Source organism: Sturnus vulgaris, chromosome 5 (genome assembly GCF_052056855.1).
Source record: "Sturnus vulgaris isolate bStuVul1 chromosome 5, bStuVul1.hap1, whole genome shotgun sequence".
Lineage (NCBI taxonomy): Eukaryota > Metazoa > Chordata > Aves > Passeriformes > Sturnidae > Sturnus > Sturnus vulgaris.
The window spans coordinates 22,170,559-22,197,191 of NC_142247.1; the positions used below are offsets into that span (position 1 = coordinate 22,170,559).

General features: G+C 34.8%; 1 protein-coding gene across 3 annotated transcripts in view; it reads left to right on the forward strand.

The window, feature by feature from the left end:
- Positions 1-11,633, forward strand: part of TMTC3 (transmembrane O-mannosyltransferase targeting cadherins 3) — a 30,653-nt gene extending 19,020 nt beyond the window's left edge. For all 3 annotated transcript variants that reach the window (XM_088165039.1, XM_014888848.2, XM_088165038.1), the window contains exons 9-15: positions 1,854-2,002; positions 3,858-3,978; positions 4,586-4,697; positions 5,413-5,516; positions 6,677-6,846; positions 7,634-7,860; positions 9,554-11,633. In XM_088165039.1, coding sequence (XP_088021165.1) covers positions 1,854-2,002; positions 3,858-3,978; positions 4,586-4,697; positions 5,413-5,516; positions 6,677-6,846; positions 7,634-7,860; positions 9,554-10,365 — 1,695 coding nt within the window. In that variant the 3' untranslated portion in view covers positions 10,366-11,633. The remainder of the gene's footprint in view (positions 1-1,853; positions 2,003-3,857; positions 3,979-4,585; positions 4,698-5,412; positions 5,517-6,676; positions 6,847-7,633; positions 7,861-9,553) is intronic.
- Positions 11,634-26,633: the final 15,000 nt, after the last annotated feature.

Consider the following 26,633-nt stretch of genomic DNA (forward strand, 5'->3'; position numbering starts at 1 on the left):
ACCTAGCATTATAGTTCTGACTCATATGTTTTTTCTTGTCTTGTCACTGGAGTGAGGCAATATATTTCACTAGAAAACCAGTGAAAATGATATCTAGTATTGCTGATGAAATATCTTGTCCTGAATTTGGAAGTAGTGTATGAAGAGAAGAAATTTAGATAGCTTATTGATATCATAAACGTGCAAGGTGACATGCTTGGAAAATGAGTTTTACCACACTTCAAATACACAAAGGAGTTGTTGCATTTTCCTCCTTATATAAGCTGAAGCATAAGTTTTTCTCCACTGCATTGTTAGTAGGAAAAATGTGTGTGAAGAGTGGTTCACTTTTTTTATAGGACAGCTCTTGAATTATAAGGCTGTTTATTTTCCTGCATTTTTGTTTATTCCCTACCTGGTGAAGCCCACAAGAGGAAAGGATTAATGGGTTTGTCAGCATACCTTGATGTCAGTCAGTTAGGTTTGGGGGTGGTATTTTTATATGTGTTTTTATCATTCCAAGTGCCTTCTATAGGAAGGATTTTCTGAGATCATTCCCTCCAGCATGCAAGCCTCAATGTCACCTGACACCATATAGTCCTGGTTTAATGCAAGTTGTTTTCCTTCAATCTGTACCTATATTGTATATACAGCTTTCAGTATGAAACTGATTCTTCTTCAGCATTGAAGTGCCTGGAAGCTAATTTAGTAGAAAATGGGAATGCAGTCTTTTATATTAAATATTAATTGTTATGTATTATGAAACAATACGATAGGCCAAAGCTTCTTGCTGCATTCCAGTAAGCCATTAATATCCCCAGGTAATCAATGTATTCTGTGTATTGTGAGGCTCAGTTGCGATTTTGTTTTAGTGGAGTTTAATGAAGCAGCTGAGCTGTGTTAATGTGCATATTCTTGAAATATCCTTGAAATACAAGGTAAAATCTTATCTGAAGTTTTAAATCAGTGTTGCATTTTTATATATGTAATCCTAGGTTGATTTTCAAACTGGATTATTTAACTGTTTTAGCATGGAAGAGGCAGTTAATGTGATGTTTAAATCTAGGCAATCGGATGTTCGGAAAGTTTCTAGTAAATTCCTCTTTCTTCTGTTTTTGTGGATTTTATTTTTTTTTTTTTGTAACTTGGAGGCCAGATATTTTAAAATAATTATTCATGTCTTTTCTGAAACCAGAAATTGAGAAGCCACTACTTAACAGTCACCCAGGACTTAAAGCAACTGGTCATGTCCACTTTCTTTGCAGCAGATGGATTTCTTTGTCTCGTAATAAGCACAATTTTTGATGAGCAGTCAGTCCCTAGCCTAAGAACTCGTGCAGTTCTTAAGTTGTAGTTTCATATACTTTGGGATGCTGTCAGTGCTCTGTCCAAAAACAGATATTTATTCAGTGACTGGTTCTGTTAGTCACATTTCTTACAGAAACACAAACCAGATTCTATTGCACCGTAAAAATAGCTCCTTTATACCTCAAATAAGCTGATACAAATTTTTAATTGTTAGATAATTTCCAAGGTTCTTATGCTGTCTTGTTTCTGTATCTTATTAAAACAGTGTTTTGAATTTAGTTAATCCTTTGATCCTATTGCTTTATCCACTTTTTGTAGTATAGAAAAGCAAATAGACTTTCAAGCCCTTAAGGAATAGAATAATTTGCAGGTTACTACTTGCCGTATTCAGAGTGATCTCAATGTAAAACAGATCTGAATGTTAAAAAAAAAAAAAAAAAGACCAAATATCTACTATGTATGTCTCGGCTTATGAGATTACATTTGTCATTTGTAACTTTTTTCTTGGGCACAGTTGGTCACTGCCAATATATCGATTACTAATGTATTTTGTATTTCCTTTCTAGGCACTCTGCTTAATAGTGCTGCCATTCATTCCTGCATCAAACCTGTTTTTTCCTGTTGGGTTCGTAGTAGCAGAACGGGTGTTATATGTTCCTAGCATGGGATTCTGCATTTTGGTAGCACATGGATGGAAGAAATTATCAAATAAAAGGTAAATAAATTCATACTGATAAAAGTCCTAATGGGAAAGCTTGCATAGCCGTAAATATGGTTATCTTCTATGAAAATAACTGATGAGTATAAATTAAAACTGGTTTAACTTTGAATAAAGTTGATTATTGACTGAAGTTTATACAGTGCATATGTGTCAGAAAATTAAAGTTTCTGAAAATTTAATCAGTAAAAGACTAAATTTTCAGAAGTTCCATGATAGGAATGCATATCAGAGCCATTCAGTATTTGTCAAACAAAAGATTTCTTTGGTTAACAATTTCTCCTTTAAAAATTGTGCTCTAAAAGCACGTTTTGCACACGCTTTTGTGTGTTTTGTGTGTTTTTCTGATATCTTCTGCATTGCTCTGGACATACCTCCCACTGACGTGGATGCTTTACCCTTCTTAGCCCAGTGGCATCCTAATGCCAATTAGATAAATGGAAAGGCAGCAATTTGCAGTCTGTTGTCTGCTCTTGTTAGAGATGAGGCCTTGCAGTAAAATTTACACTAACCTGGTGCTGCTGAAACTGACATCATCTGGATAATGGGAAATTAGTGATATATTTTGGGAGTGTGGATTTTTCACAAATGCCACTTTGAGGCAGTAAAAATAGAAGTGATATTAAAGAAAACAAGGAACCAGGAGAGGATGGCTAGAGAGAAAAATTAGGCAGCTAGTGTCATTTACTACAAAATATTGGAAATCAGTTCTCTAAAATGAGAAAGAAAAGGTTTCTTGCTTTAGAAATATGTGGAGAGAAAAAAAGCCTTATGGGCGCACAGATTACTGTATATGCCAGTTCTCATTGATCACTTCGGTAGTGTTTTAGAATTGCTCTCTTAATTTTACAGTTTCATTTTTTAGTGTTTTTAAAACCAAACATGGTAGACAAAACATGCATTTTCTTTCTCTTAGAAGCAGCAGGGGGGAACCTTGTAGTTTTTAGTTAAAACCTGTGAAGTTGGTAGCAGAACGAACAACTATTCCATAAGTCAAATCTAAGAAATAGCTGTTGAGGATGAATCCCTCTATGTCCACTCAAGAATGAGATTTTTTTTTTGTAAACAAATGATATTCAAAATTGTGAAAAGTCTATTGAAAGTTTGACATCTTTTTCATAATTGAATTAGAATCCAGAAACCAAATGATCAGCATGTTAAAGTATATGGTTTATATCTGTCATATTTAAATTCCATAATAATAAAAACGACACAAAATGAAGATTATTCCTGACAAACTTGTCACAGAGAGTGGTATTTGCCACAGTTTGCAGCTTTAAAAATAAAATTGCTAGAAAGACACTAAACCTTTCTCCTACTTAGATATTACAGTAGCACTAGAATTACATTTGCTTATGGAAGATTGGGTAGTCTCCACAGACCTGTCCATTAAGGTGTGTTCTACACTGTGGGAAAGATTGGCCATGTGTGCAGTAAAGAATATGTGTGGAATTGTCTGATGTGAAACAAAGTATGGGCTGATATTTTTTAGTTGCCTTTTTCATTTTCTAGCATTTTGAATAGTGTTTTGGAGAACCTCACTTTTTTGGCATCATATTTATTGTCCTAAATTACAGATAAGTTTTAAGAGAAGTATAATTTCTGTAAATATTCTATACAAATTCTATTGTGTTATGTGAATTGGGCTTGTTCTTATTAAGGGAGTTGCATGGGCATGACAACAAAAGCAGGTAAAATTAATTTGAAATTAAACATAGTTTCCTTTCAAACTCTGGAGTGTGCTAATCACAAATGTGGTCCTTTGTTTGCCTTTTAGCATATGAGATACTTATTCTAATAATTAGAATTGTTCGTATGCTTACAATAAGTCTTTGTTTGTTTTATTTAATAGTGTGCTAAGAAAAATTTCTTGGGTTTGTTTGGCTGCGGTGCTATTCACTCATGCCTTAAAAACACTGCACAGAAACTGGGATTGGGAGTCGGAGTACACTTTGTTTATGTCTGCTTTAAAGGTACTGTATTCTGTTTGGAAAGGGTAATGGGAAGTTCTTGTTGCTATTCTTAAGAAGCTGCAGTGGAACATGAAAAAAATGGACAAAAATTATGTGTGTTTTGGCACATTAATTTTCATATTGAGCGTATTGGCATTTTAATTAGTTGCTTTTGGGAATGCTTTAAAAGCAGTGTGATGCACACATAGCAATTCATATGTAGAAAATAAATGATAATTTTTGTTGTGTCAAAGCAGTTGAATTTCTCTTGTCTGGATGAAAGCAGAATACATTTCAGTACGAAAATCTACAAAAAGTTTGATGCATAGAATTACTTCTAAGTTCATATGGCATGATAAGGCAGTTTGCAAAACATCCCATAATCATTACAATGAACTTTAAGATGCTTGGTATTTCTAGGGGCAAATAACTAAAACAAATTGATGTTGCACAACAGGATCAATGTAATCATTCTGTATGTAGTGTTTTGTTATTCTTTGCATATAGAAACTTGATGAAATCTGTCATTTCCAGTACATTTTTGTCTTAAGATATTGTTAAGAGAAACTCAATTGTTAAGTAATTTCAACTTAATACCTTATGCTTTGGTATCTTTTTCTGGTTTTAGGTAAATAAGAACAATGCAAAACTATGGAACAATGTGGGGCATGCATTGGAAAATGAAAAAAATTTTGAAAGAGCTCTGCAGTTTTTCATACAGGCCACACAAGTGCAACCAGGTAAAGCTTTGACTAGTTGCCATCTCTGTACACCCGGTATTTCAGTATACTTAGCTTACTTAACAGCTTCTCAATGGGCTGTTTTGCTTCAACTGAACATCAAATAATGTCATATAGTAAGTTAATTGATCTGGGGTTTTTGGAGATAAATTAAAAATGTCCTCTGTGAAAGATTTCTATCTATAAAAAGCTGCAAATACTTTCAAAACTATTCCACGTATGACATTCTTTATGAATTAATTTAAACTGTGATTTCATATGGAGTAAAAATATTGCTTTATTTTTTTATTCAAAACCAAGGAAGTGTGTAAGAAAATAAAAAAATCTAGGTAATATCAAAATGCACATTTAATCCATTTTACGTATTGTTGTGAAAGAAGTTCTGGAGTAGTACTGGATAATCTTACCTTTTAGAAGATTAATAAATAAGCTTCAATCTATATGCCTCTATTGTAACAAGAAATTAGATATAGGGAAGTATGGTAGGACCTCAAACTTCAGGTTTCCCAAGTAATTTCATAATCCCTCTTTAGGTCATGGTTAAATTGTTAGCTTCATAATTAAGATGAAAAATGATAGAATTGCTTTCTTCTTTTGGAGATGGGGATTTCTATCAGAATACCTGTACTTTATGCTACTTTGAATGCAGAGGTGTTTAATGTCATGATACTCAGTGCATAGAAATATTTTAAATTTCATTCTTTTCTTTATTTAGATGATATTGGTGCCCACATGAATGTAGGAAGAACTTACAAGAACCTAAACAAAACAAAAGAAGCTGAAGAATCATATATGATTGCTAAATCATTGATGCCACAGGTAATTGGTAACTTTATTTTACCTACTGCTGTAGGACAGAACCTTTATTTGTGATATTTTTTGTATTTTTCCTGTGGCTCTGTGTGGCTGTATACTTTAAAGTTTATCAGTGTTCTCTTAAAAGCTAATGACTGTTAAAAAAATGCTCACTTGGAAGTCCCCTACAACTGTTTTAATTTACTTTTTATACTGCTGTGTTGTGATTTGATTTTTCGTTTTCCCTGAAATTGAGGTTATAAAAGAAAGCAGCAGCCAAAAACTACCATTTCTAGTCACAATTAGTTTATTTTCACTTACAGCTAATAAAGTGATGGTGACTGAGCTTCTGAGCCCTTCAGAGAAGGCTTAAATACCGCCTTATTGGAGGTTGGAGAAAGTAGCCGGAGCAACAACAAAAAATTTGCCTGAACATACTTTTATAAACATGTGTTTTGTTACCTTTCCTATTTGTTAAGTTATACCTAGGAAATTTTACTTGTTCAAGCTCTTTAGAGAAAAAGAGAGTATTTTGGAGAATATGTGAAAGTAATAAAAGCTGTGGTGAAAATGAGACTGGCAACAAAAATGAGCAGCCCTTTGAGTTGAAGCATGACATTTAAAAGCTTGTGCTGTGAAACAGTATGAAGATTCTAAATAGATAAAGTATAAACAGTATGGCAGTTGCAATGTTACAGCATTTTCATCTTTCCTCATTACCTTTCATTTTCTATATCAGTTGGCAAATCATTGGCTGTAAAATCTTATTTACACTTTTCTTAGGCTGAAGGGTTATAAAAAGGAATGAAAATGTCTGACAGAACGTCAGTTTAGAGTTTAGGAAATATTTTTGTCTGACTGGGGAAAGTTCCAAGGTCTGTTTCATTTCCAATGACTATCTACATGAGCTAAATTAAGTAGTAGCAGAGCTTAATTAACTGGTATCTTAAATATTGTACAAGTTATCTATGTTTTCATAGGCATAAAGAATAAAAAATATGCTGTTTATTTTTTGATGTGATTTTTCTGGAGAAGAATTACAGCTCTTTGTCATTTTCAGGAGCCTACACACTAATGTCCAGTAGTACCCTAAAACAAATGTGGCAGAGTGAAAAGGAGTTCTGTACTGATCATCTTTCATATTTTTGCTCATCTGTGTTTGGTACATATATTCTCTTTGACAGATTATTCCAGGGAAGAAGTATGCAGCAAGAGTTGCTCCCAACCATCTAAATGTTTATATCAATCTTGCAAACTTAATTCGAGCCAACGAATCTCGCCTTGAAGAAGCGGATCAGTTATATCGCCAGGCAATTAGTATGAGGCCGGATTTCAAGCAGGCTTACATCAGCAGGTATATTTTCTAGTTTTAGAGATCCATATTCTTGGATAAACTTAGTAGTTTGTATTTGCAGTAGTATGAACAGTATTAGTTTGTACAGCTCAATTAGCTGTTGAAATTGTTTCGTTTCCAAGTGAGAAGCTGAAGATTTGGGACAATAATCAAGTATTCATTACAAGTCCTCTTCTTTTAAATTCCTGCTTCAAATGGCATATTTCCATGTAGGTTCTGTATTCAAACATTGTGTAGAAAGACACTTCTGTTAGATTTCTTTATGAATCTCTAACTCAAATTTCTCACCTCATAGTTTAGTTTTGAACTAAAGAGCTTTTGGTTAGTGTGAATCATGGAGCTTTCTTTATACCTTTTGTTAAAGATGGTCCAGAAAATGCAAGTCCTAACTATTTAGTTGACATTAACTGCATTTTAGTTAAGAGTGATGTGGATGTGAGTGTTGAGGCTTCTGTCCACTGCTTTGTTTGTTGTGATTCCCACTGGGACTTAGGGAGGTTCAAAGATGCCTGAACTATAGCTTTGCAGTGTAATTACAGAGCCAAATCAGGCACCTTTGATCACTTTCTTGTCCTGTTTATGCATTTGCTGTATACAAGTTTTTGAACTGAACAGCTGAAAGCTCTAGGAATAGAATGTAAAAGAGGGTCTTGTATTGCTTTGTGCTTAAAACTAATAAAATTAAAAAAACTCTGTTATCTGACATCTACTGTCTGTAGGAAGGCAAACTTTAAAAAAGCCTGTCAATTTTCATAGGGGTAACAATAAAAGTGTGGTTCTTAAACAGGGGAGAATTACTTTTAAAAATGAACAAACCTCTGAAAGCCAAGGAAGCTTACCTCAGAGCTCTAGAACTAGACAGAACCAATGCAGACCTGTGGTACAACTTGGCAATCGTTTACATTGAACTGAAAGATCCAACAGAAGCTCTGAAGAATTTCAACCAAGCACTAGAACTCAACCCAACGCATAAACTGGCATTATTCAACTCAGCGCTGCTAATGCAGGAATCTGGTATGTTAATTGTCCCTTTTATGCATATTTCCTATTTGCATTTATGGGATCCATACTAATTAATTCCTTTTATTAACTCTTCTGTTTTTAGAAAGGAGAAGTACATAGCATCATCAAAAAAGAAACTGTTTATTACAGCTTTTGAATTCATACTGTATGGAATTTGTGCAGTGTACATATACCTTGGCTGATCAGAATCTCTAATACATGTGCTGTTTTACAATATAATATCTTACACGTATAAAGAACAGTGTTACTCAAACATCTTCAAAATAATGCCTTATATAATCTTTAAAGATAATATTTAGTAAAATATGTTAAATACCTGGCTTGCATTTATAGTGACTGATTTAATTATTGACTCAAAAATCTAGCTTATGTGTCTGGGCTTAAATCCAGCTGTAGAAATATGAATGTTTTCATAGGTTTTTCTGTGATACTTCTAATTGGGATGAATTCAGTTGGTTTTTTATGGGTTGTTTTTCATATGCGTAGTTCCGTGGGTAAGGGTGAGCCTTTAATGAATTAAGGCTGTTGCAAAGAGTATTTGGCAAGTGAACTGCTAAGATTTGTTTCCCTTTTGTTGGGATGATAAACTGCCCATAAGTGTTGGAAAGCGGATTGTCTTGCCACAGTGCATCTTTCACAGGTCTAGTTCTCCATAACATCTGGTCTTTTTGCAAGGCCATCTTTGAAACTTATTTCTAGTTCAATCTCTCTCTCAACAATGTCTTCTCTATTGCATGGTCTTTCTAAGTCAACACACCGTATCTCAGAGTTTGCATACAGAGGTACAAGGCTATGTGAGCTTTCAGTCAGGCTTTGAGAATCCTTTACAAATCCCATTTCTCACACCTAAGGAAGATAAAACAGAGTTGATTGAAGCTGAGGACACTTGATAATTTTCTGTCTCTTCTCACATTGTAAGTTAGGTAGTTCAAGACATGCTGTGTTCCTTATCTGTAGAATTCCAATCTGCTTCAAACAAGCTGAAGTATTAACTATTTAGTACTCACTTACTCGTATTAGAAGGTGCAACATTGTTTCAGGGGGTTCATTACTAAAATATGTTCACTGTATTATTCAGTAAAATAGCACAGACCACAAGCATGTTTAGCTAATCCTAGTATTGTCAGATAAAATTGTTTTGCTAAGTCTTTTTTAGACTTTGATGCAAATTCAAATATAGGGGTTACAGGTTTTATTGCTTTGGTGTTAGAAGATACCTTAGCCTGGCTACATTAGAAGTCACCCTATGTGCTCTCTGTCTAAATTCTTTCAATCTATCTTCAATATAATGAGATGTTCCACTCACAGTTTGCCTCTGTAAGAGCTGGTTTGTCAGAACTGATGTCTGCTCTGCATTCCATTTGCTCAACTGTGCATGAAAATAATTAATCTTAAGCTTGTAGAGACACTTGTTGTATCTGTTATACCAAACCTAAACATCATCAGCTGCTAACAATGCTGACTTTGGCTAGAAGTCAACTGTATGTAGTTTCATCAGTAAAGAAGGTAGATAACATTTGTTTTTGCTGTTACACAGCTATGATTAAAAGCAGCATTTTAAACCCTTTCCCTTTTACAGTTGCATTCAAATGTGTATAAAGATCAGCATTTTACAGTCTAAAAATCCTCAGAAGAAATGTTTCAGGAAATACCTTGAGAATTAAATGCATTTTCTGTCACTTAGGTGATGCACGACTTAGACCTGAAGCTAAACAAAGACTGCTGCATTATGTGAAAGAAGAACCTCAAGATTCAAATGGATACTTCAATTTGGGTATGCTAGCAATGGATGACAAAAAAGACACGGAAGCAGAGGCATGGATGAAGAAAGCTATAAGATTACAGCCAAACTTCCGAAGTGCTTTGTTCAATTTGGCCCTGCTTTATTCTCAGACAGGAAAGGAATTGATGGCTTTGCCTGTCTTGGAAGACCTACTGAGATACTACCCTGATCATACCAAAGGTCTGATTTTGAAAGGAGATATCCTTATGAACCAAAAGAAGGATATTGCTGGAGCAAAAATGTGTTTTGAAAAAATTTTGGAACTGGATCCCAGCAATGTACAAGGAAAACACAATCTTTGTGTGGTTTATTTTGAAGAAAAAGATTTAATAAAGGCAGAAAAATGTCTGGTTGAAACACTAGCACTGGCACCTCATGAAGAGTATATTCAGCGTCATCTAAACATAGTTAGAAGTAAAATTGCATCACTTGGTTCTATGGAACAGTCATCACTCCCATCAGATGGGACTGCAGCTACAGAAGTGAAAAAAAAGTCATTTCAGAATTTGAAAGAAGCAAAAAATGAGAAGAAAACCACCCAATCAACAGCTGATAATAAAGACTACTCAAAAAATAAGAAACCAACAGAGAAAAGCAATGTGGACAAAGAGACTCCAAAAAAATCTGCAAAAGAAATCAAAGACATTGAGAAAAAGAGAGTTGCTGCATTGAAAAGACTAGAAGAAATTGAACGTATATTAAATGGTGAATAGTCTTTACCATGTCACGAAAGAATAAGGGGAAAATGCTATTTTAATTATTGTCTAATTTGTAAGCCAACTGGAAAGTGTTCTCAGTGCTTTGAAAATAGAAATAATGTTGACTGCATATCACTTACCAGGCAGCAAAAGGCATTACAATGCTCTTCGTGAGAAAACCACAACATTTAAATATGATGGAGGGATGGGTGGGAATTGAAGGATAAAGGGTTGAGAAAAATCTTCAATGCAGAATCCTTAATAGTGAGAAAATAGCACTCATGAAAGTCGTTGGTAGTCAGGGATATTAAGTAATGCTACTTTCAAAGACTCAGTGGAAGAACTGACATTTTTCTAGACCACTACTGTACAAGAAAAACAGTTTTTCTTTGCATTATTTCTTTCCAGAACTTAAGAGAGTCATCAGAATGCCACTGGATGTCATATAGGAGGATGCAACAACACACTAAAATTTTCAGTTGCATTTTAATTATGGAATGATATATTAACTTTTAGGTGTTCTTTATTTACAATGCTAATGGTTTGTACTCTTTTATCTGGTAAGAAATCTTACGGTGCTCTTAAGACCTTTAGACTGCTTTTTTATTTTAAAGGAAATGTATGGGGCTTCTTCAACTGTCAATCATCTGATTGTTTTCAAAAATTATATTAAAAAGGGTGGTTTCTTCCCCAGTTCATTGAATGCTGATAAATGCACTTTGGTACAGTAACCAGTATGCTATGCAGTAGTCCATTTTGTTGACTTCGTATCAATGCCTGTGGATTGACTCCTTGGTGTAGTAAATTCTTTCTTGTTTATAGCAATCTGGTTTTACTATTTCTGTCATTGCAACAGTGTTTCTATTCTCATGATTTTTTGCAACACTAATATAAGCAATGTTTGCTCAAGGCGGTGCGATAATAATTAAACCACTGAATTTAGTCATGCTTGACATGAGGCAGTGTAGGTAGTATCCTTTCAAATACTAAGTTCTTTTGTTTTGATGCTTCGTCTTGGGTATGTGGTTTTTATTAAATATTTATTTTGACTACTAAAATATTCCCATTTACACTTTTTCACTAGAGCATCATTTAAATTTCTTACAGGAAACAAAAATCTTTGCAATTTCAGTATTGTTTTTATCCTTGTGCAATGCATATATTTTTGTTTAAATATGCTACTGATTACCTAAACCTAATGTTTTCCTTAAATCTCAGAAAGAAGTGTAAGAGCTGAGTTCACTCATAATTTTCATTGATCATTAAATCTAACTCTTACTCTTCATGTTTTGTCTTATTTCATGATGTGGAAGTATTCCTTAACAATTTTACTGTTGAAACTTAATCCTTTCCCTACCTGCTCAGCTTTCTGCCTCAGGCAGTAATCCAGCTGTAAGATGTAATAATTATCTCTGTGGGAGAGATCTTAAATGGGTGAAGGGCTTCCTTGAAAAGACCTTTCTTTTATTATGTGTCTTTCTTAATGTTAGCACAACAGTTGCTTGCATGGTAATAACTGGAGGGGGGGTAAAGTGTGCTTAAAAAAACATGCTTTACAAGCAGCTGACAGGAACAAGTGTATGGTGTGCAGCTATTCCTCATACAGAAGAATATTTAAGTGCTACTTGTAAAGAAGTGCTCACAGGAATCTGTTGACCACACCTTGAAAATCACTTCTCTGTGAATAATTCAGATACTTGCAGCTAAAATAGCAAGTATGTTGACTTTTATAGAAACTTGAACTTCCATATTAAGTCTTCCTCCAAATCTTTGTTTTACAAAAGGATTAGCCATTGTTTTGGGCAAGATGAAGGGATATTCATTTGAAAATGGCAGGAGCTAAGTAGTATGGAAAGGTATTCTGATAGAGAAGGTCAGGATTCTCCTCTTTTCTATATGAAGAGCTCCTGTTATTGCCATTGCCACATACACTGTTTTTACTTGGTGTGAAAATTGAAGAGGGGAGTAAAGACACAGTCTCAATCTTGAGCCTCTGTCATGTCTCATCTTGACCATCCAGGTAATTCTTTAGGTACTGGCAAGAACTGTTAGCTTTGTTGATGGTAAGAAGCGCCATCAGATTTAAGTAAAATCATCAGACAGATATAATCTGAAGGTTGCTGGATGTCTTCCAGTCTGTTCTCAAGTTCTATTCCCCCTTTGTCTCTCTCAAAGGAATGTTAGTAAAAACAAGTATTCTGACTAACAAATTGTATTTATCCTGTCAGGATGGGTCAGCCTTTATAAAATTAGGCCTTCACAAGAAAAATGGTTCAGTAAATTGAAGTGACATAGCTTGTGAAAAACTATGAAAATAGCATTTGCACATAGGAAAACTATAAAAAAGAGAAAAATTTGACTTTTTCTGCTTGCAGGTAGAGCAGAATAATCGACAGGTATTTTCCCCCTTCCAGTTCAACCTATCTTTTCTCTCACTGCCTTCATCATGTGTAAAACACCATAAATACAATCCCTTTTCAGAATTCCCTAATTTCACTAAACACGTAGGAAGTGGGAATTTCTAAGAGTGCGACAGGCATACTAAAATAATTTTCATACATTGCAATTGCTGTGGTTGCTGAAAAAATGGAATGGATGTCTTACCTTTGCATCCATACACGAAATTTTTCCAACTTACACATACAGCTGCAGAGTAAGCATTTTAAGTATTACAGATTTGTGCATGTGATTTCAGTACGGATGCATGCATTTGTCAAATTATTTTTTGGATCTTTTGCAGGTGATTATATACATAGACTCAAACATATGGATTAATGGATATGCATGCATATAGTTGGGACACTTGGACACCTAGAGGTTGTGCAGTTGCAGAGGGACAATGTGCAACTGTAGACTAACCTTTGATTATACGATCTTTTTGTCTGCTTTGTACATGAAACCTGAGATTGAATTGCAAGTATTATTTCTTTTCAAAATATTCTTTGCATTACAACCAGTTAAAAACATGATCAGTCACTTCTCGTTTCTTTATTTTGTCTGTTGTTTCTTATCAGCTGGCAGGAAAGTAGCCTAGTATTGTGAAGATTAAGAAAAGTTTTCTACCAACAGGCACATACAAAGTGTTGGGAATTGGATTGGAAAGGATTAAGTGGGACAGAAATCCTTTCAAGGTGTAGTGCAGTTTGTACCTTGATTAGGTAATACTGAAAGCCAAGCTAGAGTAAGCATACAGGAAGAGAGAGCCTGGGGATAGGTAACCTCATGTTGAATGGCACTTCGGAGCAAGCCCTATGAGAAAAGGCAATATTCTGGAAGAGGAGTAAGCTCTCAAAAAAACCCAACATTTTGGCATTGCCATGTGCAGGTTGTCCAGCTCAGATCTCAGCACTTTCCTTTTCTCAGCTGTTGAGCAATCCAAACCCAGGGGCCACTGAAGGCAGGCAGCTCTTCAGGCAGATGCTGCTTGTTTGTCAGAGGAGGCTTTTGCAGGACCTAGCTGTGCCTTGTAGCTCACATGCCTTCTTCATGGTTGTGCGCCTATGGGCTAAAAATGCAGGCATCTGTGCCTTCCTCAAGTTTCTTATGAAAAGACTCAATGAAGATAAAAACAATTCTGGGAAGTTGTCAGGCCATCCCAGTCTTTTACAAACTTAGCATTGCACGAAAGTTTCCAGGACGGGTCCTGGAAGGGTTTGGGTGAGTGTATGTGGCTGGGCTTTTCCCTGAAAGTTCTATAATTCGCTTCTGCCTGGCCCAGTGTCCGGAATTGCAGCAGAACCTGCTGCTCCAGGAAAGTCCTGCTTCAGCTGCTACCATGTAACCAAAACTTTGTTTTGACTTTGAGCCTAGGAATATCCTGCTTTGCTTGGAAACCTTGACAGTGGAAAGGCTGTAAGACACATTCTACCCATCCTTCACCTCACTTTCTCTGCATACAAAAATACAGCACTCTGTGCAGTATTTCAACTACTGCGAGAAGAACCTGTCCCCCAAACCTCCAACAGAGCTTATAAAAACATAAGACTTTCCTTCTTGAAATCGAAATAACATAACTTAGTATGTTACAAATATTACAATGCTACTTTTTGTTTTAAACTATCTTAGATATATATGGCATTTTTATAGCTCTGAGTGATTGGTAGTGCAGTTAATACTCTTGAAAAACTTTAAAACTGCTTTCTACAGTCTAGTGCCTGTCTACAACCTATGTTCCTTGCAAACACCCAGAGGAAATCACATACACATATCAATTAACAAAAAGCACCAATGACAAAACCAAACCAAAACAGGAAAAGAAAAAAAACAAAACAAACAAAAAAAACCCCAAACAAATCAGAGAACTCTATGCATGATTATCCCGGTTTGGGAAGAACATAATAAACTGTGTAATGTTCTTAGGCTAGGAAAACATCCCAGAAAAACAAACACATTTAACATTCTCTGGCACAGTCATAATTTTAAAGATTGCTGGAAAGAGAATTGGACTTTATGGATGCCATTGACTGTCAACTAAGGAATTCTGTTTAGAATAAAATTAATATGATGTTATTACTCCAGCATAATGCAAACAACTGTTAGCTGCTACATCTTTATAAGTATAAGAAAGACACTACCAAATAAAAGGGAATTAAAAAACCTTGTTCAGCTTCTGTCTTCACCAGTGCTTACAGAACTGTACATGTCTTTTGCTAAATATCCATACAGAGACACTAACATTACAGCAAATTTAGGGATTACCTGCTTACATGGGTGATCTCAGTCTTTGGTTATGGACAGAAACCAAGAAATTAAGAGCTTGGCTTGGTGAGGTGTTGCATGCAAGACTACACCTTGGCATTGCGGAAAAATGTGCATATACTTGCCAATATACTTATTAAGTAACTTAGTTATACTGAAGTATATATACTTAAGTATACTTAGTTACTCACAGATCACTGTAGCAGGCAATTTGGTGTAATTGATACAGTTTTGGAGGGTGATGCAACTTACAAGATCTGTATGAGGCTGTGAATTCTGTAACTGTAGTGAATATGAAGCCTTTAAGGACTCCACATAGTAATCTAAGCATTGGAATAAATCTTTGGAATAAAGCATGTTGTCCAGATATCCTACACCTATTTAGCATATATGCTTGTTCCTTACATTTAATTATCAGGGTATTGTTCTTTTAAATAGGCATGGCAAGGTATTTTTAATTATATGTGTATTCATCTACTCACAATGAGAGTAGGTGGAGGAGGAAAATACAACAATTAGAGGAAGTCTTACCGAAAGTAGAAGTCATAAATCTTAGTTTTTAAAATACCATGTAGAACATGCACTCACCTTGATTTCATTTGCAGTTGTTAGCCCAGCCCTACACTTCAGTTGTACGTGAGCATCATTGAAGCACAATCTGTAGCGCCGACTTCCCAGTACCGAGAGCTGGAAGGAGGTCGTGACAATGGGAGCTGACAGAATGGGGGATTGGTTGTTACTGCTCCTCAGCCTCAAGCAGAATAATCAAGCTTGTTTGTTTTTTTGGATGCACTGCTCGTTTCATCTACAGGAATATCAGACATTATGGATGATTATCTCAGTTTGCAAGATACAATAATACTTTGTTGATAAAAGAAGCTTAAAGGGAGCTTCTGAACACCCCTTCTACCCCTTGAACAAATTTTAAACAGGTCTGGAATGCTGGGTTTTCTCCAACTCTATGCATATATATTTGTCAATTTTCCAGTATAAATAGCTACAAACAAATAAAAAGAATGGAAAGAAATGTGACAGCTTAAATCTCATGAAATTCAAAATACTGGGCAAAAACATAAAAGAAGCTGAATTCTGTATTACTTCTTCAGATGTATTTATATGAGAGGATTTTCATGAAGTTAAAGTATGATCTGTAACACTAACTATTATTTGTATAATTCACACTGTATTTCGGCCCCTTACTTGGGTGAATATAGTGAAAGTTTTAGTACAAATATTTGGGTTTAAATTTACCATTCCAAGGATAATCCTCCAGATAGTTTAACAGGTATTGTAAAGGAGCTAATTTGCATGATAAATATAATTGTGTTTAGGGTGTTTTTTCCTTCTGATTAATGCACGTGAAAAATTATATATTTTACCAAAAATAGATGTATTGCATAAAGATAAGAGCACTACTGAAATTAGAAAGATGCGTAAAGACTTTTCAAAGATTTTCCAATTATCTGCAGTGGTTTATCTTGTACCTAAAAGAATCCTTCACTCCACTGATTTCCTTTAAATTTTGATTATTTTACTGACTGACCTTTTCCCCTAAATAAAAACTTTTTAAAAAATTCTGAGTATAAAACTGACTGTTCCTTTAGCTTACAAACACAAGACATACTGTGACTAGAAAAACAGAAAACCACAGAAAACAGAAAGTAACTGAAATGCAAGAAAGCAAATACGGTGGCTTAGTTTAAAAATAAATAACAAAATGACAAACACTGTTATCTTAGGTTGTTTTGTGTCTGGGTTTCTAAAGAACCTTCTGGCTTATGAGGAAATAAAGCAAAATTTAACTCATCAATTACTGATAAACTCAACTTCAGAGTCTAAAAGCTGTGTCATTTGGCTGTTTTTAGTACTTTTAACACTGTTCCTTCTTCAGCTCTAGATGAATTTACATAAAGAGATTGGGAGTGAGATCGAATTTCAGTAGTACAGTCTCTGTATTGTTTTTAATGTCTTTAGGTTCTCTTTCCTTTGTTCTTTTGTGCCAGTATTCCAGCACAGAGGGCTGAAAAGAGGAGCTAACTGAAGGATTCAAGTCATTAAATATATATAACTAATAATCATCTCCAGAGTTCCACTCGTTGCTTTTGATTAAATACATATGAATATATGTATTTATATGTATATAAATTTCATATATAAATCTTTGCTTAGAGAAAGTGGAACATGATTATTTCAACATTCACTATGAAAAGTGTTCCTTTTGCATTATTATTCAAAACGTTCATTATTGTTCTTGGAACAGCAATGTAGAAAAATACCTACAGGAACTGATGACCCAGTAACCCATTGTGAGGCAGCTACATAAATCACACAAATGATCAGCTAAAAGTAGAGACTTACATAAATAAATCCGTATAGTTGTATAATACATAGAACATAACACCGTGTGGCTGATTTTTGCTGTTGTGTATTGAGATTGGATTTCTTTTGCTCGTGATCTGGCAGCGTTTTGAGAAAGAAGGTGGGAGTTTCTGCTTCCAAGGGCAGCAAATGTTCAAACTGTTGTTATCTGCTGTTCATTATCACTTCAGAGGTGAAGGCTGCTATCTTTGTACTTCACCTCTTGGTAAGTATGTCATTATAATGTTAAACAGAGGGTTCATTCAACAGGCTAAACTAGAACACGATTTGCAGAAGATCGTGATTGTATCAATCTACAGATGAGGACAAAATTAGCCAGAATTGTTCTATATTTTTATGCATTCAGCTATTTACAGAGTGTTTTCCTCACAGTCCTGGTAGCAACTTTTGTATACCTTAGGCCAGTAATTATAAATCTTAAGCAGCAATCCAACCCATGTTCTCTGTTCCAGGATAAATTGCAGTGCTGTAAATAACACCACTGTAAGATGTGGCCTCTGACCTCAGAAGCTTATCATCATGGAAGAATGTGATGATCTAAACTAGGAAATAAATAAAAATGGCATTTTCATTGTATATTTGGGACTAGCAAAAAGGCATCTAGGGTCTTACAAAGCTTCTTAGTTCCACTGAAATATGACAGTCTTCATTATATTGTTTGTTAACCTACCTCCAAGCCTGTGATTTTCTTTTGAAGAATTTATTGCTTTTCTGCAACTGCATAATTTAAAAAAAAAATACTAATTAGCTTTTGCATATTACAGTCAAATTCCATATCAATTTTTTTTTTTTTTTAGTTTAATTCAAGATGATTATGCATAGATCCTGAAGCTCATGTACATACAGTAGCACCAAATAGTGAAACTGCTGTGAAGACCATGTTTGGAATATTGCAGGTATAACATGACTGGAAAGGCTTAAGAGGAATAATAAAAAATGGGTAAGATTTTTGTGCAAGAAGGTATCACCAGTGAGTCAAGACATGTATACTCCACCGATTACTGGATGCTTGAGTATACACTAGATTAATATCACTTCCACTTTTTCTAAGCATTTGCATTCAGATACTGAAAGTGGGTTACATAGACTGTGGCTTCATTTGGTGTGACTGTCTGAGAAGGAATTCTGCAGTGTATCCAAGGGCTCCAGGGGCTGTAGCATGTGATGTGTGAAGAGAGGCTGAAGCAACTGATTCATTTTTGCCTGAAGAGATGAAACTTGTAGGGGCTTCTTACAGCCATCTTCAACTTTGAGGCGGTATTCCCATTTGCAGATGATCCTGCTATCCAGAGGCTCATCCCCCCTTGGCATATTGCCTTCTTCAGGCTCCTCAGCAGTCATGCCCCAGTGAGGACAGGACTCTGCCGGCCAAGCACTTCAGCAGAGCCAGAATGAGACACTTTGCATGACAGATACCACTGGGGCTAACTCCTGCCATATGTGTTGGAATTCAAAAACGCACAGAGAAAGATAACAGCAACTAAATTAATGCAGAGGCATTGCAAAGTCATGCATTACTTATGCAAAGATTTTCCAGGGAAGAATCATATATGGTTTTTGATAAAGAGTGGAGTATTTATGAGGTTATGGCTGTAAGAAACACAGCACATCAAAACCAGACTTTCATGAAAAAAATACAAAAAGGAAAAAAAAGGATTTATTCAAAATTAAATGGAATTAAATGGCTGTAGTCCATATCTGGATCTGCAAAAGGCAGATTTTATGCACAGATAGATAATTCAATGCCCCACAGAAAAAGGTGGAAGTAAAATACCATAAAGTTCTCAATCTATGTAAATTAAGGTGCTATTTTTTGGCTGATTTAACAGATGAATAAAACACTTGATACAATCTTTCTGAAATTCAGCTCAGGAGAAACTAATAACTAAACTTCAAATGACAAGAATTAATGGAATTACTGGAGGATTGATAAAAGCTTTCCAACAGGGAGAGAGCAACACACAGTTCTGCAATATCTGGTAGCACAGTCGTTACTAGCGATTTCCTAAAATATCTTGGCAGTGAACTTCTTTAATAATGCAGTCATGACTTTAATAAAATAGTCATGACTGTGGTAGAAATAGAGTAAAAATACTGATTGTATTTGTTGATGATACAAATATGTAAGCATTGTCAATACAGGGTATGTTATTGTATAAAAAATGCTTATTTCAGCTGGGTTAATAGAAATCAGATTAAATTCAATAATAGATAATATAAAGTGATGCACCCTTCCCCTAAAGCGTGGGTCATCACAACCCTGCTACTGGTCTACTGGTATCCCACTTCTGTTGAAAGCTAGAATTTAGCAAAGAAATAAGGTGGAAATGTACTTGGCTGTCCTACATAACAGCAGGATTACAAATTAGTGAATTTATTTTGTCAGAAAACGATATGACTGTGTTGAAAAGTCAGCTCCAGTAGAAATAAAGACACTGGTGATGCTTATCTGAAGTACTTTCTTAGTTTTGATTGCCGGTGTTCAAGATCAATAAATTAAAATAGTTTTACAAAATCTCTGCTGGATGGATAAGTAAAGCAGGAGGAATGTCTCCTGCAAAGAGCCAGAGCTTGTTATCTGAGGCTAAACAAGTCAAAAGGGCATGTCTTTGTTAAGATATTCAGCAGGAGGGTTAAAACTGGAAGAAATATTGCCATTTAGGCTAAAAGCCAATGTTTGTACAAGAACAAAAAGGGAGAAAACAATTATAAATACACTCAAACTGGAAATGAGGCAAAAGACCCGGTCTACTGGAACAATATATTTTGGGACTATCTTTGAAGGAGAATGGTGGGGGGAGGAAAGAAAGTTATTTTAAGCTAAGGCTATGAACAATTTTGAAAGTGAATTCGTTAAATGCTACCTGTAATAATAAAGAAGTAAATTTTGTGATCCAGGAAGTTTATTCTAATTTTGTGCTTCCTTAAAGCACTCTAAGCTAAGAAATGATAGGAATTTGCATCCTATCCTCTGTTTATTTTAGAGCATATGTTCAAATTGGAGGTAGTCTTGTGAAAGCAACAATGCCTATTGCAAACTGATGCATTTGACATGTGAAATCATTCTGCACAGAACAATACAGAAATAGATCACATTAAAATGTCTTGTTTTCAGTGGTTATAATTTTATTGAAATCTTAATGTAGCAGTGAAAAGTTCTCTAAACTTGCATGTTTATTTTCTTCTGGAATTATTTTGCCATCTTACTCCTCTGTAGTGAGATGATCGCACTGCAGGTTAAATAAGGAGCCAAGTCAATGATGTTAAGACAAATCTCTTGATATACAAGTCCACAGTTGTGTGTGCCAAGTTACTGGTGCAGTTCATGGAGTAGTACATGAAGTTAACTGAAAATGTGCAGTAGAATTCAGTTTTTCTGAAGATGCAAATAATTGCATTTTTATATATTGGAGATGGTAGTGAAAGCCTTACAAAACATTGGAGTATTTATCTATTTATCTATAAATATCTATTAATCCAGTATTGTGAAAATAGGGAAGAACATGCAGTTCTCTGCATTCCTTTTATGGCTTCCATGCCCTCTACCTGGCAGGCCAGTTTCCTACAAACAGTTATATAATGAAAGGTATTTATTGTAAATAATAACAATAATAATAACAATAATAATGTGAATATGATGATGAAAAACTGGTTGCAAATTTAAAAAAATATTATTAATGGATTATATTCTTATTTTTAATATAATATAAAATTCTGACTTTATATGTATATGAAAAGTAAATTATAGGCACAGAATTGTTTCCCAGAAACATTTTAACTAGTTAAGGTAAAAAATAATTACAATGCAATAGGAGAACTTACTGTATTCTGTTATTCAAGAAATATGGAAAAAATTATTTCTAAAGTAAGTTAAATTTCAAAACCAAAAAATATAGAAGAAGAAAAAAAGCAGTGAAAACAAGTTTAAGTTCAGAAGTCAGGAATGGCAATCCCAAAGAACATAGAGAATGTATCCTTAAATATGAAATGTTGTGCCTAATTTAAAATAATCTTCCTGAGCAGCAGAGGTTTAATCTAAATCCTAGGAATGTGTCCCAATATTCATCCCTCTGTGCCTTCTTGGTGTATAAAAACCTATGTTCCTGAGTTTACTTCCCTCTGGGCACAGGTCCCTCTGTGTCTCTGCTAGAGCCAAATCCTTGTGTATCTGTTTTCTATAAAAAGGATGCAGGCACTTTGTCATCCATCCCTATTCAACAAACTCTTAAAAGTAAATACAGCTTCATTTGTGGTTGACAAAACCAGTTAACTAGAGAGTTAATTTAACAATCGAAAAAGACTTTTTTTCATGTTCACTATGATATTATAGCTTTTCCCACTTTTTTCCTCCCTTAAGGATCATATTCTCCTCTTAAGTGCAATCTTTACAGAAGGTCTTGGCTGCCTTCAAAAATGTTGTTGCCTAGAAGGTGCATGGTTTCACCCGTTTCTGAGCAATTCTGTACATTCATGTGCTAGACCTGTGAGGTGCTCAGATGTCTGTCGTGAAGGGTGCAGGGTTGAAGTGCCAGTGACCCTGCTCTGCTGCCCTGCAGGGCTTTCCTCGTGCACACACTCCAGCAGCACCCTCAGCTCCTGCTCGTCGACATCTCGCGGGGTGAAGTTTCTGTCACGACATGCTTGTGTGTTCCCAAGCCATTAAAGGCATCCAGGAGCTCAGTTCTCAGCCTTCAGGAGATGGAAACACATGAGCTCGTGTTCCTGTGGACACTTACTCCCTTGGCCATCCTTAAAAGGCATTGGGAAGATTCAGCTTTGCCCAAAACATAAGTCAACAAAAACGCTTTTCATTTTTTTATGGTTTAGGGACTTTTGGGTTGCTTGTTTCTTTCTTTGGTTGGGTTTTGGGGTTTTATGCTGTTTTGGGGAGAAGGGGGTTGGTTTTTTTTGTCTAGCAACTGTTTTTACAGGTTTGCTTTGTACGCAGAAGTTTGGGGTATAAAGGCAGCCTCTTGATTTGGGAATGGCCTCAGTCTGCAGAGGGGCTACATTCTAAGGCAAGGTTCTCGTACTCCCTGCCTGAGACTATTCCACTGAGAGCAATAGGGATTAATTTAGTTCTTCATTAGGACACAAGCTGTTAAAGGTCAGGAATCCCCCTGATACTGGACCTATTACATCTGAGAACTTGCATCATCTTTCATAGTGCTTTATCTCATCTTTATTGAAAATGACAGTTTTGGTTTTTTTATTTTTTAATTCTCTCCTGTATTCACAGAGAAGAGCTTATTTGTGTGCATTTTTGTTGTTGTTTGGTTTGGGGGTTTTTTTGGCTGGAATGATGTATTTTGTAAAGGGGAAAAAAGTAATTTTTAAACAATCTAACGGAAAATTATAAGGGTTTTGCTTCTCAAATATCTGAGTCCCAACCTACAACAACTAAGTGCTTAATTATTCTGCTTTGAACTCAGACCCCAGATATGTCTCATAGATGAAAAGAATCTTGATTAGATTTTTCCCAAATGTGGGATAAATGAGGCTAGTTTCGGAAAAAGTGTTTCTTCCTCCTCCTGTCACTTCTATTCCAGAGTAGGTTTTTTTGTTTCTTTGTTCTGTACTATGAATCTGGTGAAGAAAAACTGTTTTGCTCTAATTTTCTTTTCAGGAATACTGTCTGTTTAAATCAATGCTTATAAGTTATCTCATAATGTAGAAGGCATACTTAATTAATCCAGGAAAAAATTGATCCAATTTGTGAAGAAGATCTTGTGTTCTTCTATAAATATAGAAGAACATATTAGGTATAGAAAGAGATAGATTAGATATCTCAGCTAAAATCACTGAAGACATTTTATTAAGGTTAGCAACAATGTGAAATGTTAAAGGTAATACAAGGATAATAATAATAGGGCAAATAATTATCAGGTAAAAGCAATTCTTACTAATCTGTTGAATCATTTTTACTTCCAAAATATGATTGAAATGGAATTCAAAAAGCATGTGTTGAAAAACCCATGGGGGTAAAGAAGAGGGGAAACTATACATACGTGCATATATATTATATATGTATATGCAATTTTTATGTGCACCTACATATATTATTACATATTGGTATATAATATTGTCTACTAGAGATTATGTATTATATAATGTATATGTGCTTAAAAGTTTCCTGGCTATTTTACCACATTATTATTTATGCATTTTAATGAGTTTCTGAGGAGAGTCTATGCCTGTATGTTATTTTTCATGGCTCTACTAGTTTATCTTTTCTTCCTTTTCTGTATCCTTTCCTTTTAAGGCAAAAAGCACATTTGATCAGATCCCGTGGGGGTTTAAATTTTCCGAAAGATTTGTATTGGCCACGTGGATAAGCTACTGTTTGACTGAAGTAGGAAATATAGTGTGACTGAAGATTTTTTTTGCAGTGTATTCACTTCATCCGAATTGATTGTGCCCATGTCTTCATTCCACAGTAAATGAAAGGAATTTAACACCAGACTGAAGATGGCAGTTTCCAATCAACTAACACATTACAGATTCATAGCCTGCCTTTTTCTCACAATACAGGAATGAAAGCCAATAAAAGTATTGGTTACCATATTGTCAGCCTGCCATATCACTGAAATAAGTAAATAAACGATGAAAAATGTTGTCCTAATATTTCAGTAGATGTAATCTTCAAGATATGAAGATTAAGTGGATTAAGTGGATTCATTTGTGTAATGAATGTAGAATTTTCATTGTATTCCCTATTCAAATAGTATTTCCAAAAAGATTTCTTAAGTCATGATCACAGCTATTCCCACAGATTTTTTTACTATGCAAACACATTGAAAATATTAAAAATGGAAATTGTGCTTTTACTTATACTTTGGTTGCTCTTCTATTCCTCTTGAGTAATTACATTTGGAAATAATGCTGTAGTGGAATAACTCCTTTAATACTAGAAATGTTTACATACATTTTCAGGTAACCTGTATAAACATATCACACAGAGAGATAAGTGAAATCAGATGAGGAAGAAAACTGTGTGGGATCTAGAGCAAGAGGGCTTAGAAGAAAAGGAGGTCCTGGGGTTAAATCTCCTCTTACATAACTTTCACATGCAAATAAACTGTTCTGCCCTTAAATCGTAGTGTTTGTTTGGATTTTTTAGTCTCTAATGAATTACACACAGAAAAACCCACATAACTCCCAAGAAATTCATGGGGGTTTATTACATTCTGACTATGCAGGTACTTGAGCATTGCAGTCAGCAATGAATTCATTTAACTTTGATGTAAAATCCTGCTTAAAGATTAAATTTGTCATGAGATTTTAAAAGCATATATAATGTGGTAGAAGGAATATAATTTTGGTAAAGCTAATCACAAATTCTGTATACCTGTACTTCAGGATGTGGGATCTTTGATGACAGCAATATTTTAAAAGGAGAGTATTTGTGAAGCCTTTAATAATAATATATACAGTTTTCTGTGTATTAGAAGGTACAAATCAGAAATCAAACCTAACAGACTGAAAATCTGAGGAATAGTTTTCAAAGCGACCTGAAAGATGAATCCTGAAAATCTGTTGATTAATAATTTGTTGCAGTTAGCCTGTTAATAATTAATGCTGCTAATAGTAGGTATTTAACAGTATTCAAAATTTAAAACTCCTCTGAATATTTTAATCTTAATAAACATATGCCTATGTTTATTTGGCCTTACTGAATATTCAGCTTTTATTTTGGATTTGTAGAGGTCAGAACTTCTGATTGTGTACCAGACCATTTTTTTAGTAGGTCTGTAAGATCTCAAGTGGTTGGAATAAACTCTAGGCTTTTTTTTTTTAATTATCAGAAGAAAACATTGAAGATCTGATCTTTGGTTTTCTTTCTTTTTTTTTTTTCATTTTTATATAACTAAAATAAAAATTCTTAACTTTTAAGGTCAAAAATATATTAAAATAAGTTTGAAATACTGCCCTCCATGAACATTTTGATGGAATCTTTTCCTGTAGATTTATCTTTGAAATGCTGGCTAGTGAACTGAATGAAGTTCAGATTATCTATATATTCTGAGCAGAACTGAATTCCACATACATATTGTGTATGTAACTTGCATTGAACACTTTAAAAATGTACAAAAAATGAAGTTGTTGTGACTTTTGCTTCAATGAATTTTCAGAGGTAGAATTTTTCGACTCACAATGAAACTAAGGATCAAATAATTAAATTCCAAAGAAATCTATAGTGGCAATAACCACTGGTCTTTCTTTCTTGATGGTAGTGATGTATGTTTCTATCACAGAAAACAGGTACAATGCATGTATTCTAAAGGCAGCTTTTAAAATACTCTGTTTTGAACCCAAGACACCAATATTCTCTACCACTGCCATCATACAAGAAGTGGAAGATAATCTTAGGAAAGAATAATCTAGGAAAATCAGTAAATAAATAATCTCAATTGTAACAAATATTCCCATTTAAAAGAGAGATTTGTCTATAAATTGTTTAATATTACTCCCATACTTAAGAAAATTTATTATTAAAATGGGAGTTAAATATATCAAGGGACGTAGGAAAAGCATTTATACTATTCCTAAGAGTCATATTTGAGTGATTTCACAGTGTCCTGGATAATAAATACTCTTAAAACACTGTTTAAAAAGCAAATTTATAGAGCTTTATTGTGTATTGCTCAAATGAACTTTTGAAGATTCAGTTAATTCTGGGCAATGTTGACAGAGCAGTCTCTTTGGGATAAGGAAAGTCTGCCAGGATGTTTGGTGGATGAGCAGCAGGTTGAGAAAAGCTGCAGTGCTGGAAGCAGCGTGGCCACCAATCTTGTAATGACCTGGTAATTGACCTTATGAGTAATCTTGTAAATGACCTCGTAAATTAGATCTTCTTAGGATATTTGCTAATTCTCTTAGCAGTGAAGTAGCCAAGAACATGGGAAGAGAGTCAGGGCCAAAATCTTCCAATTTACTGGAAAGTATTTTCAAAAAGTAAACAAACTCTGTCAAAGCAGAATCCTAGTCTACAGGGACGTTGTATGTTTATTAGAAATACCATGTGTGAATATTTTGTGCATTCACTGAGAGAGAGCCTTTAGTTATAAATCTGAATTCTAAAGGTACTTTGAAGTGTAGTTTGAAGGCACACGTGCTTCTCAGTGCACACAGGTTCTCAGTGAAGGCACACGGGTTCTCACTGCTGTGCAGTAAAACATTCATGACTGAAGTATTTTACATGACAT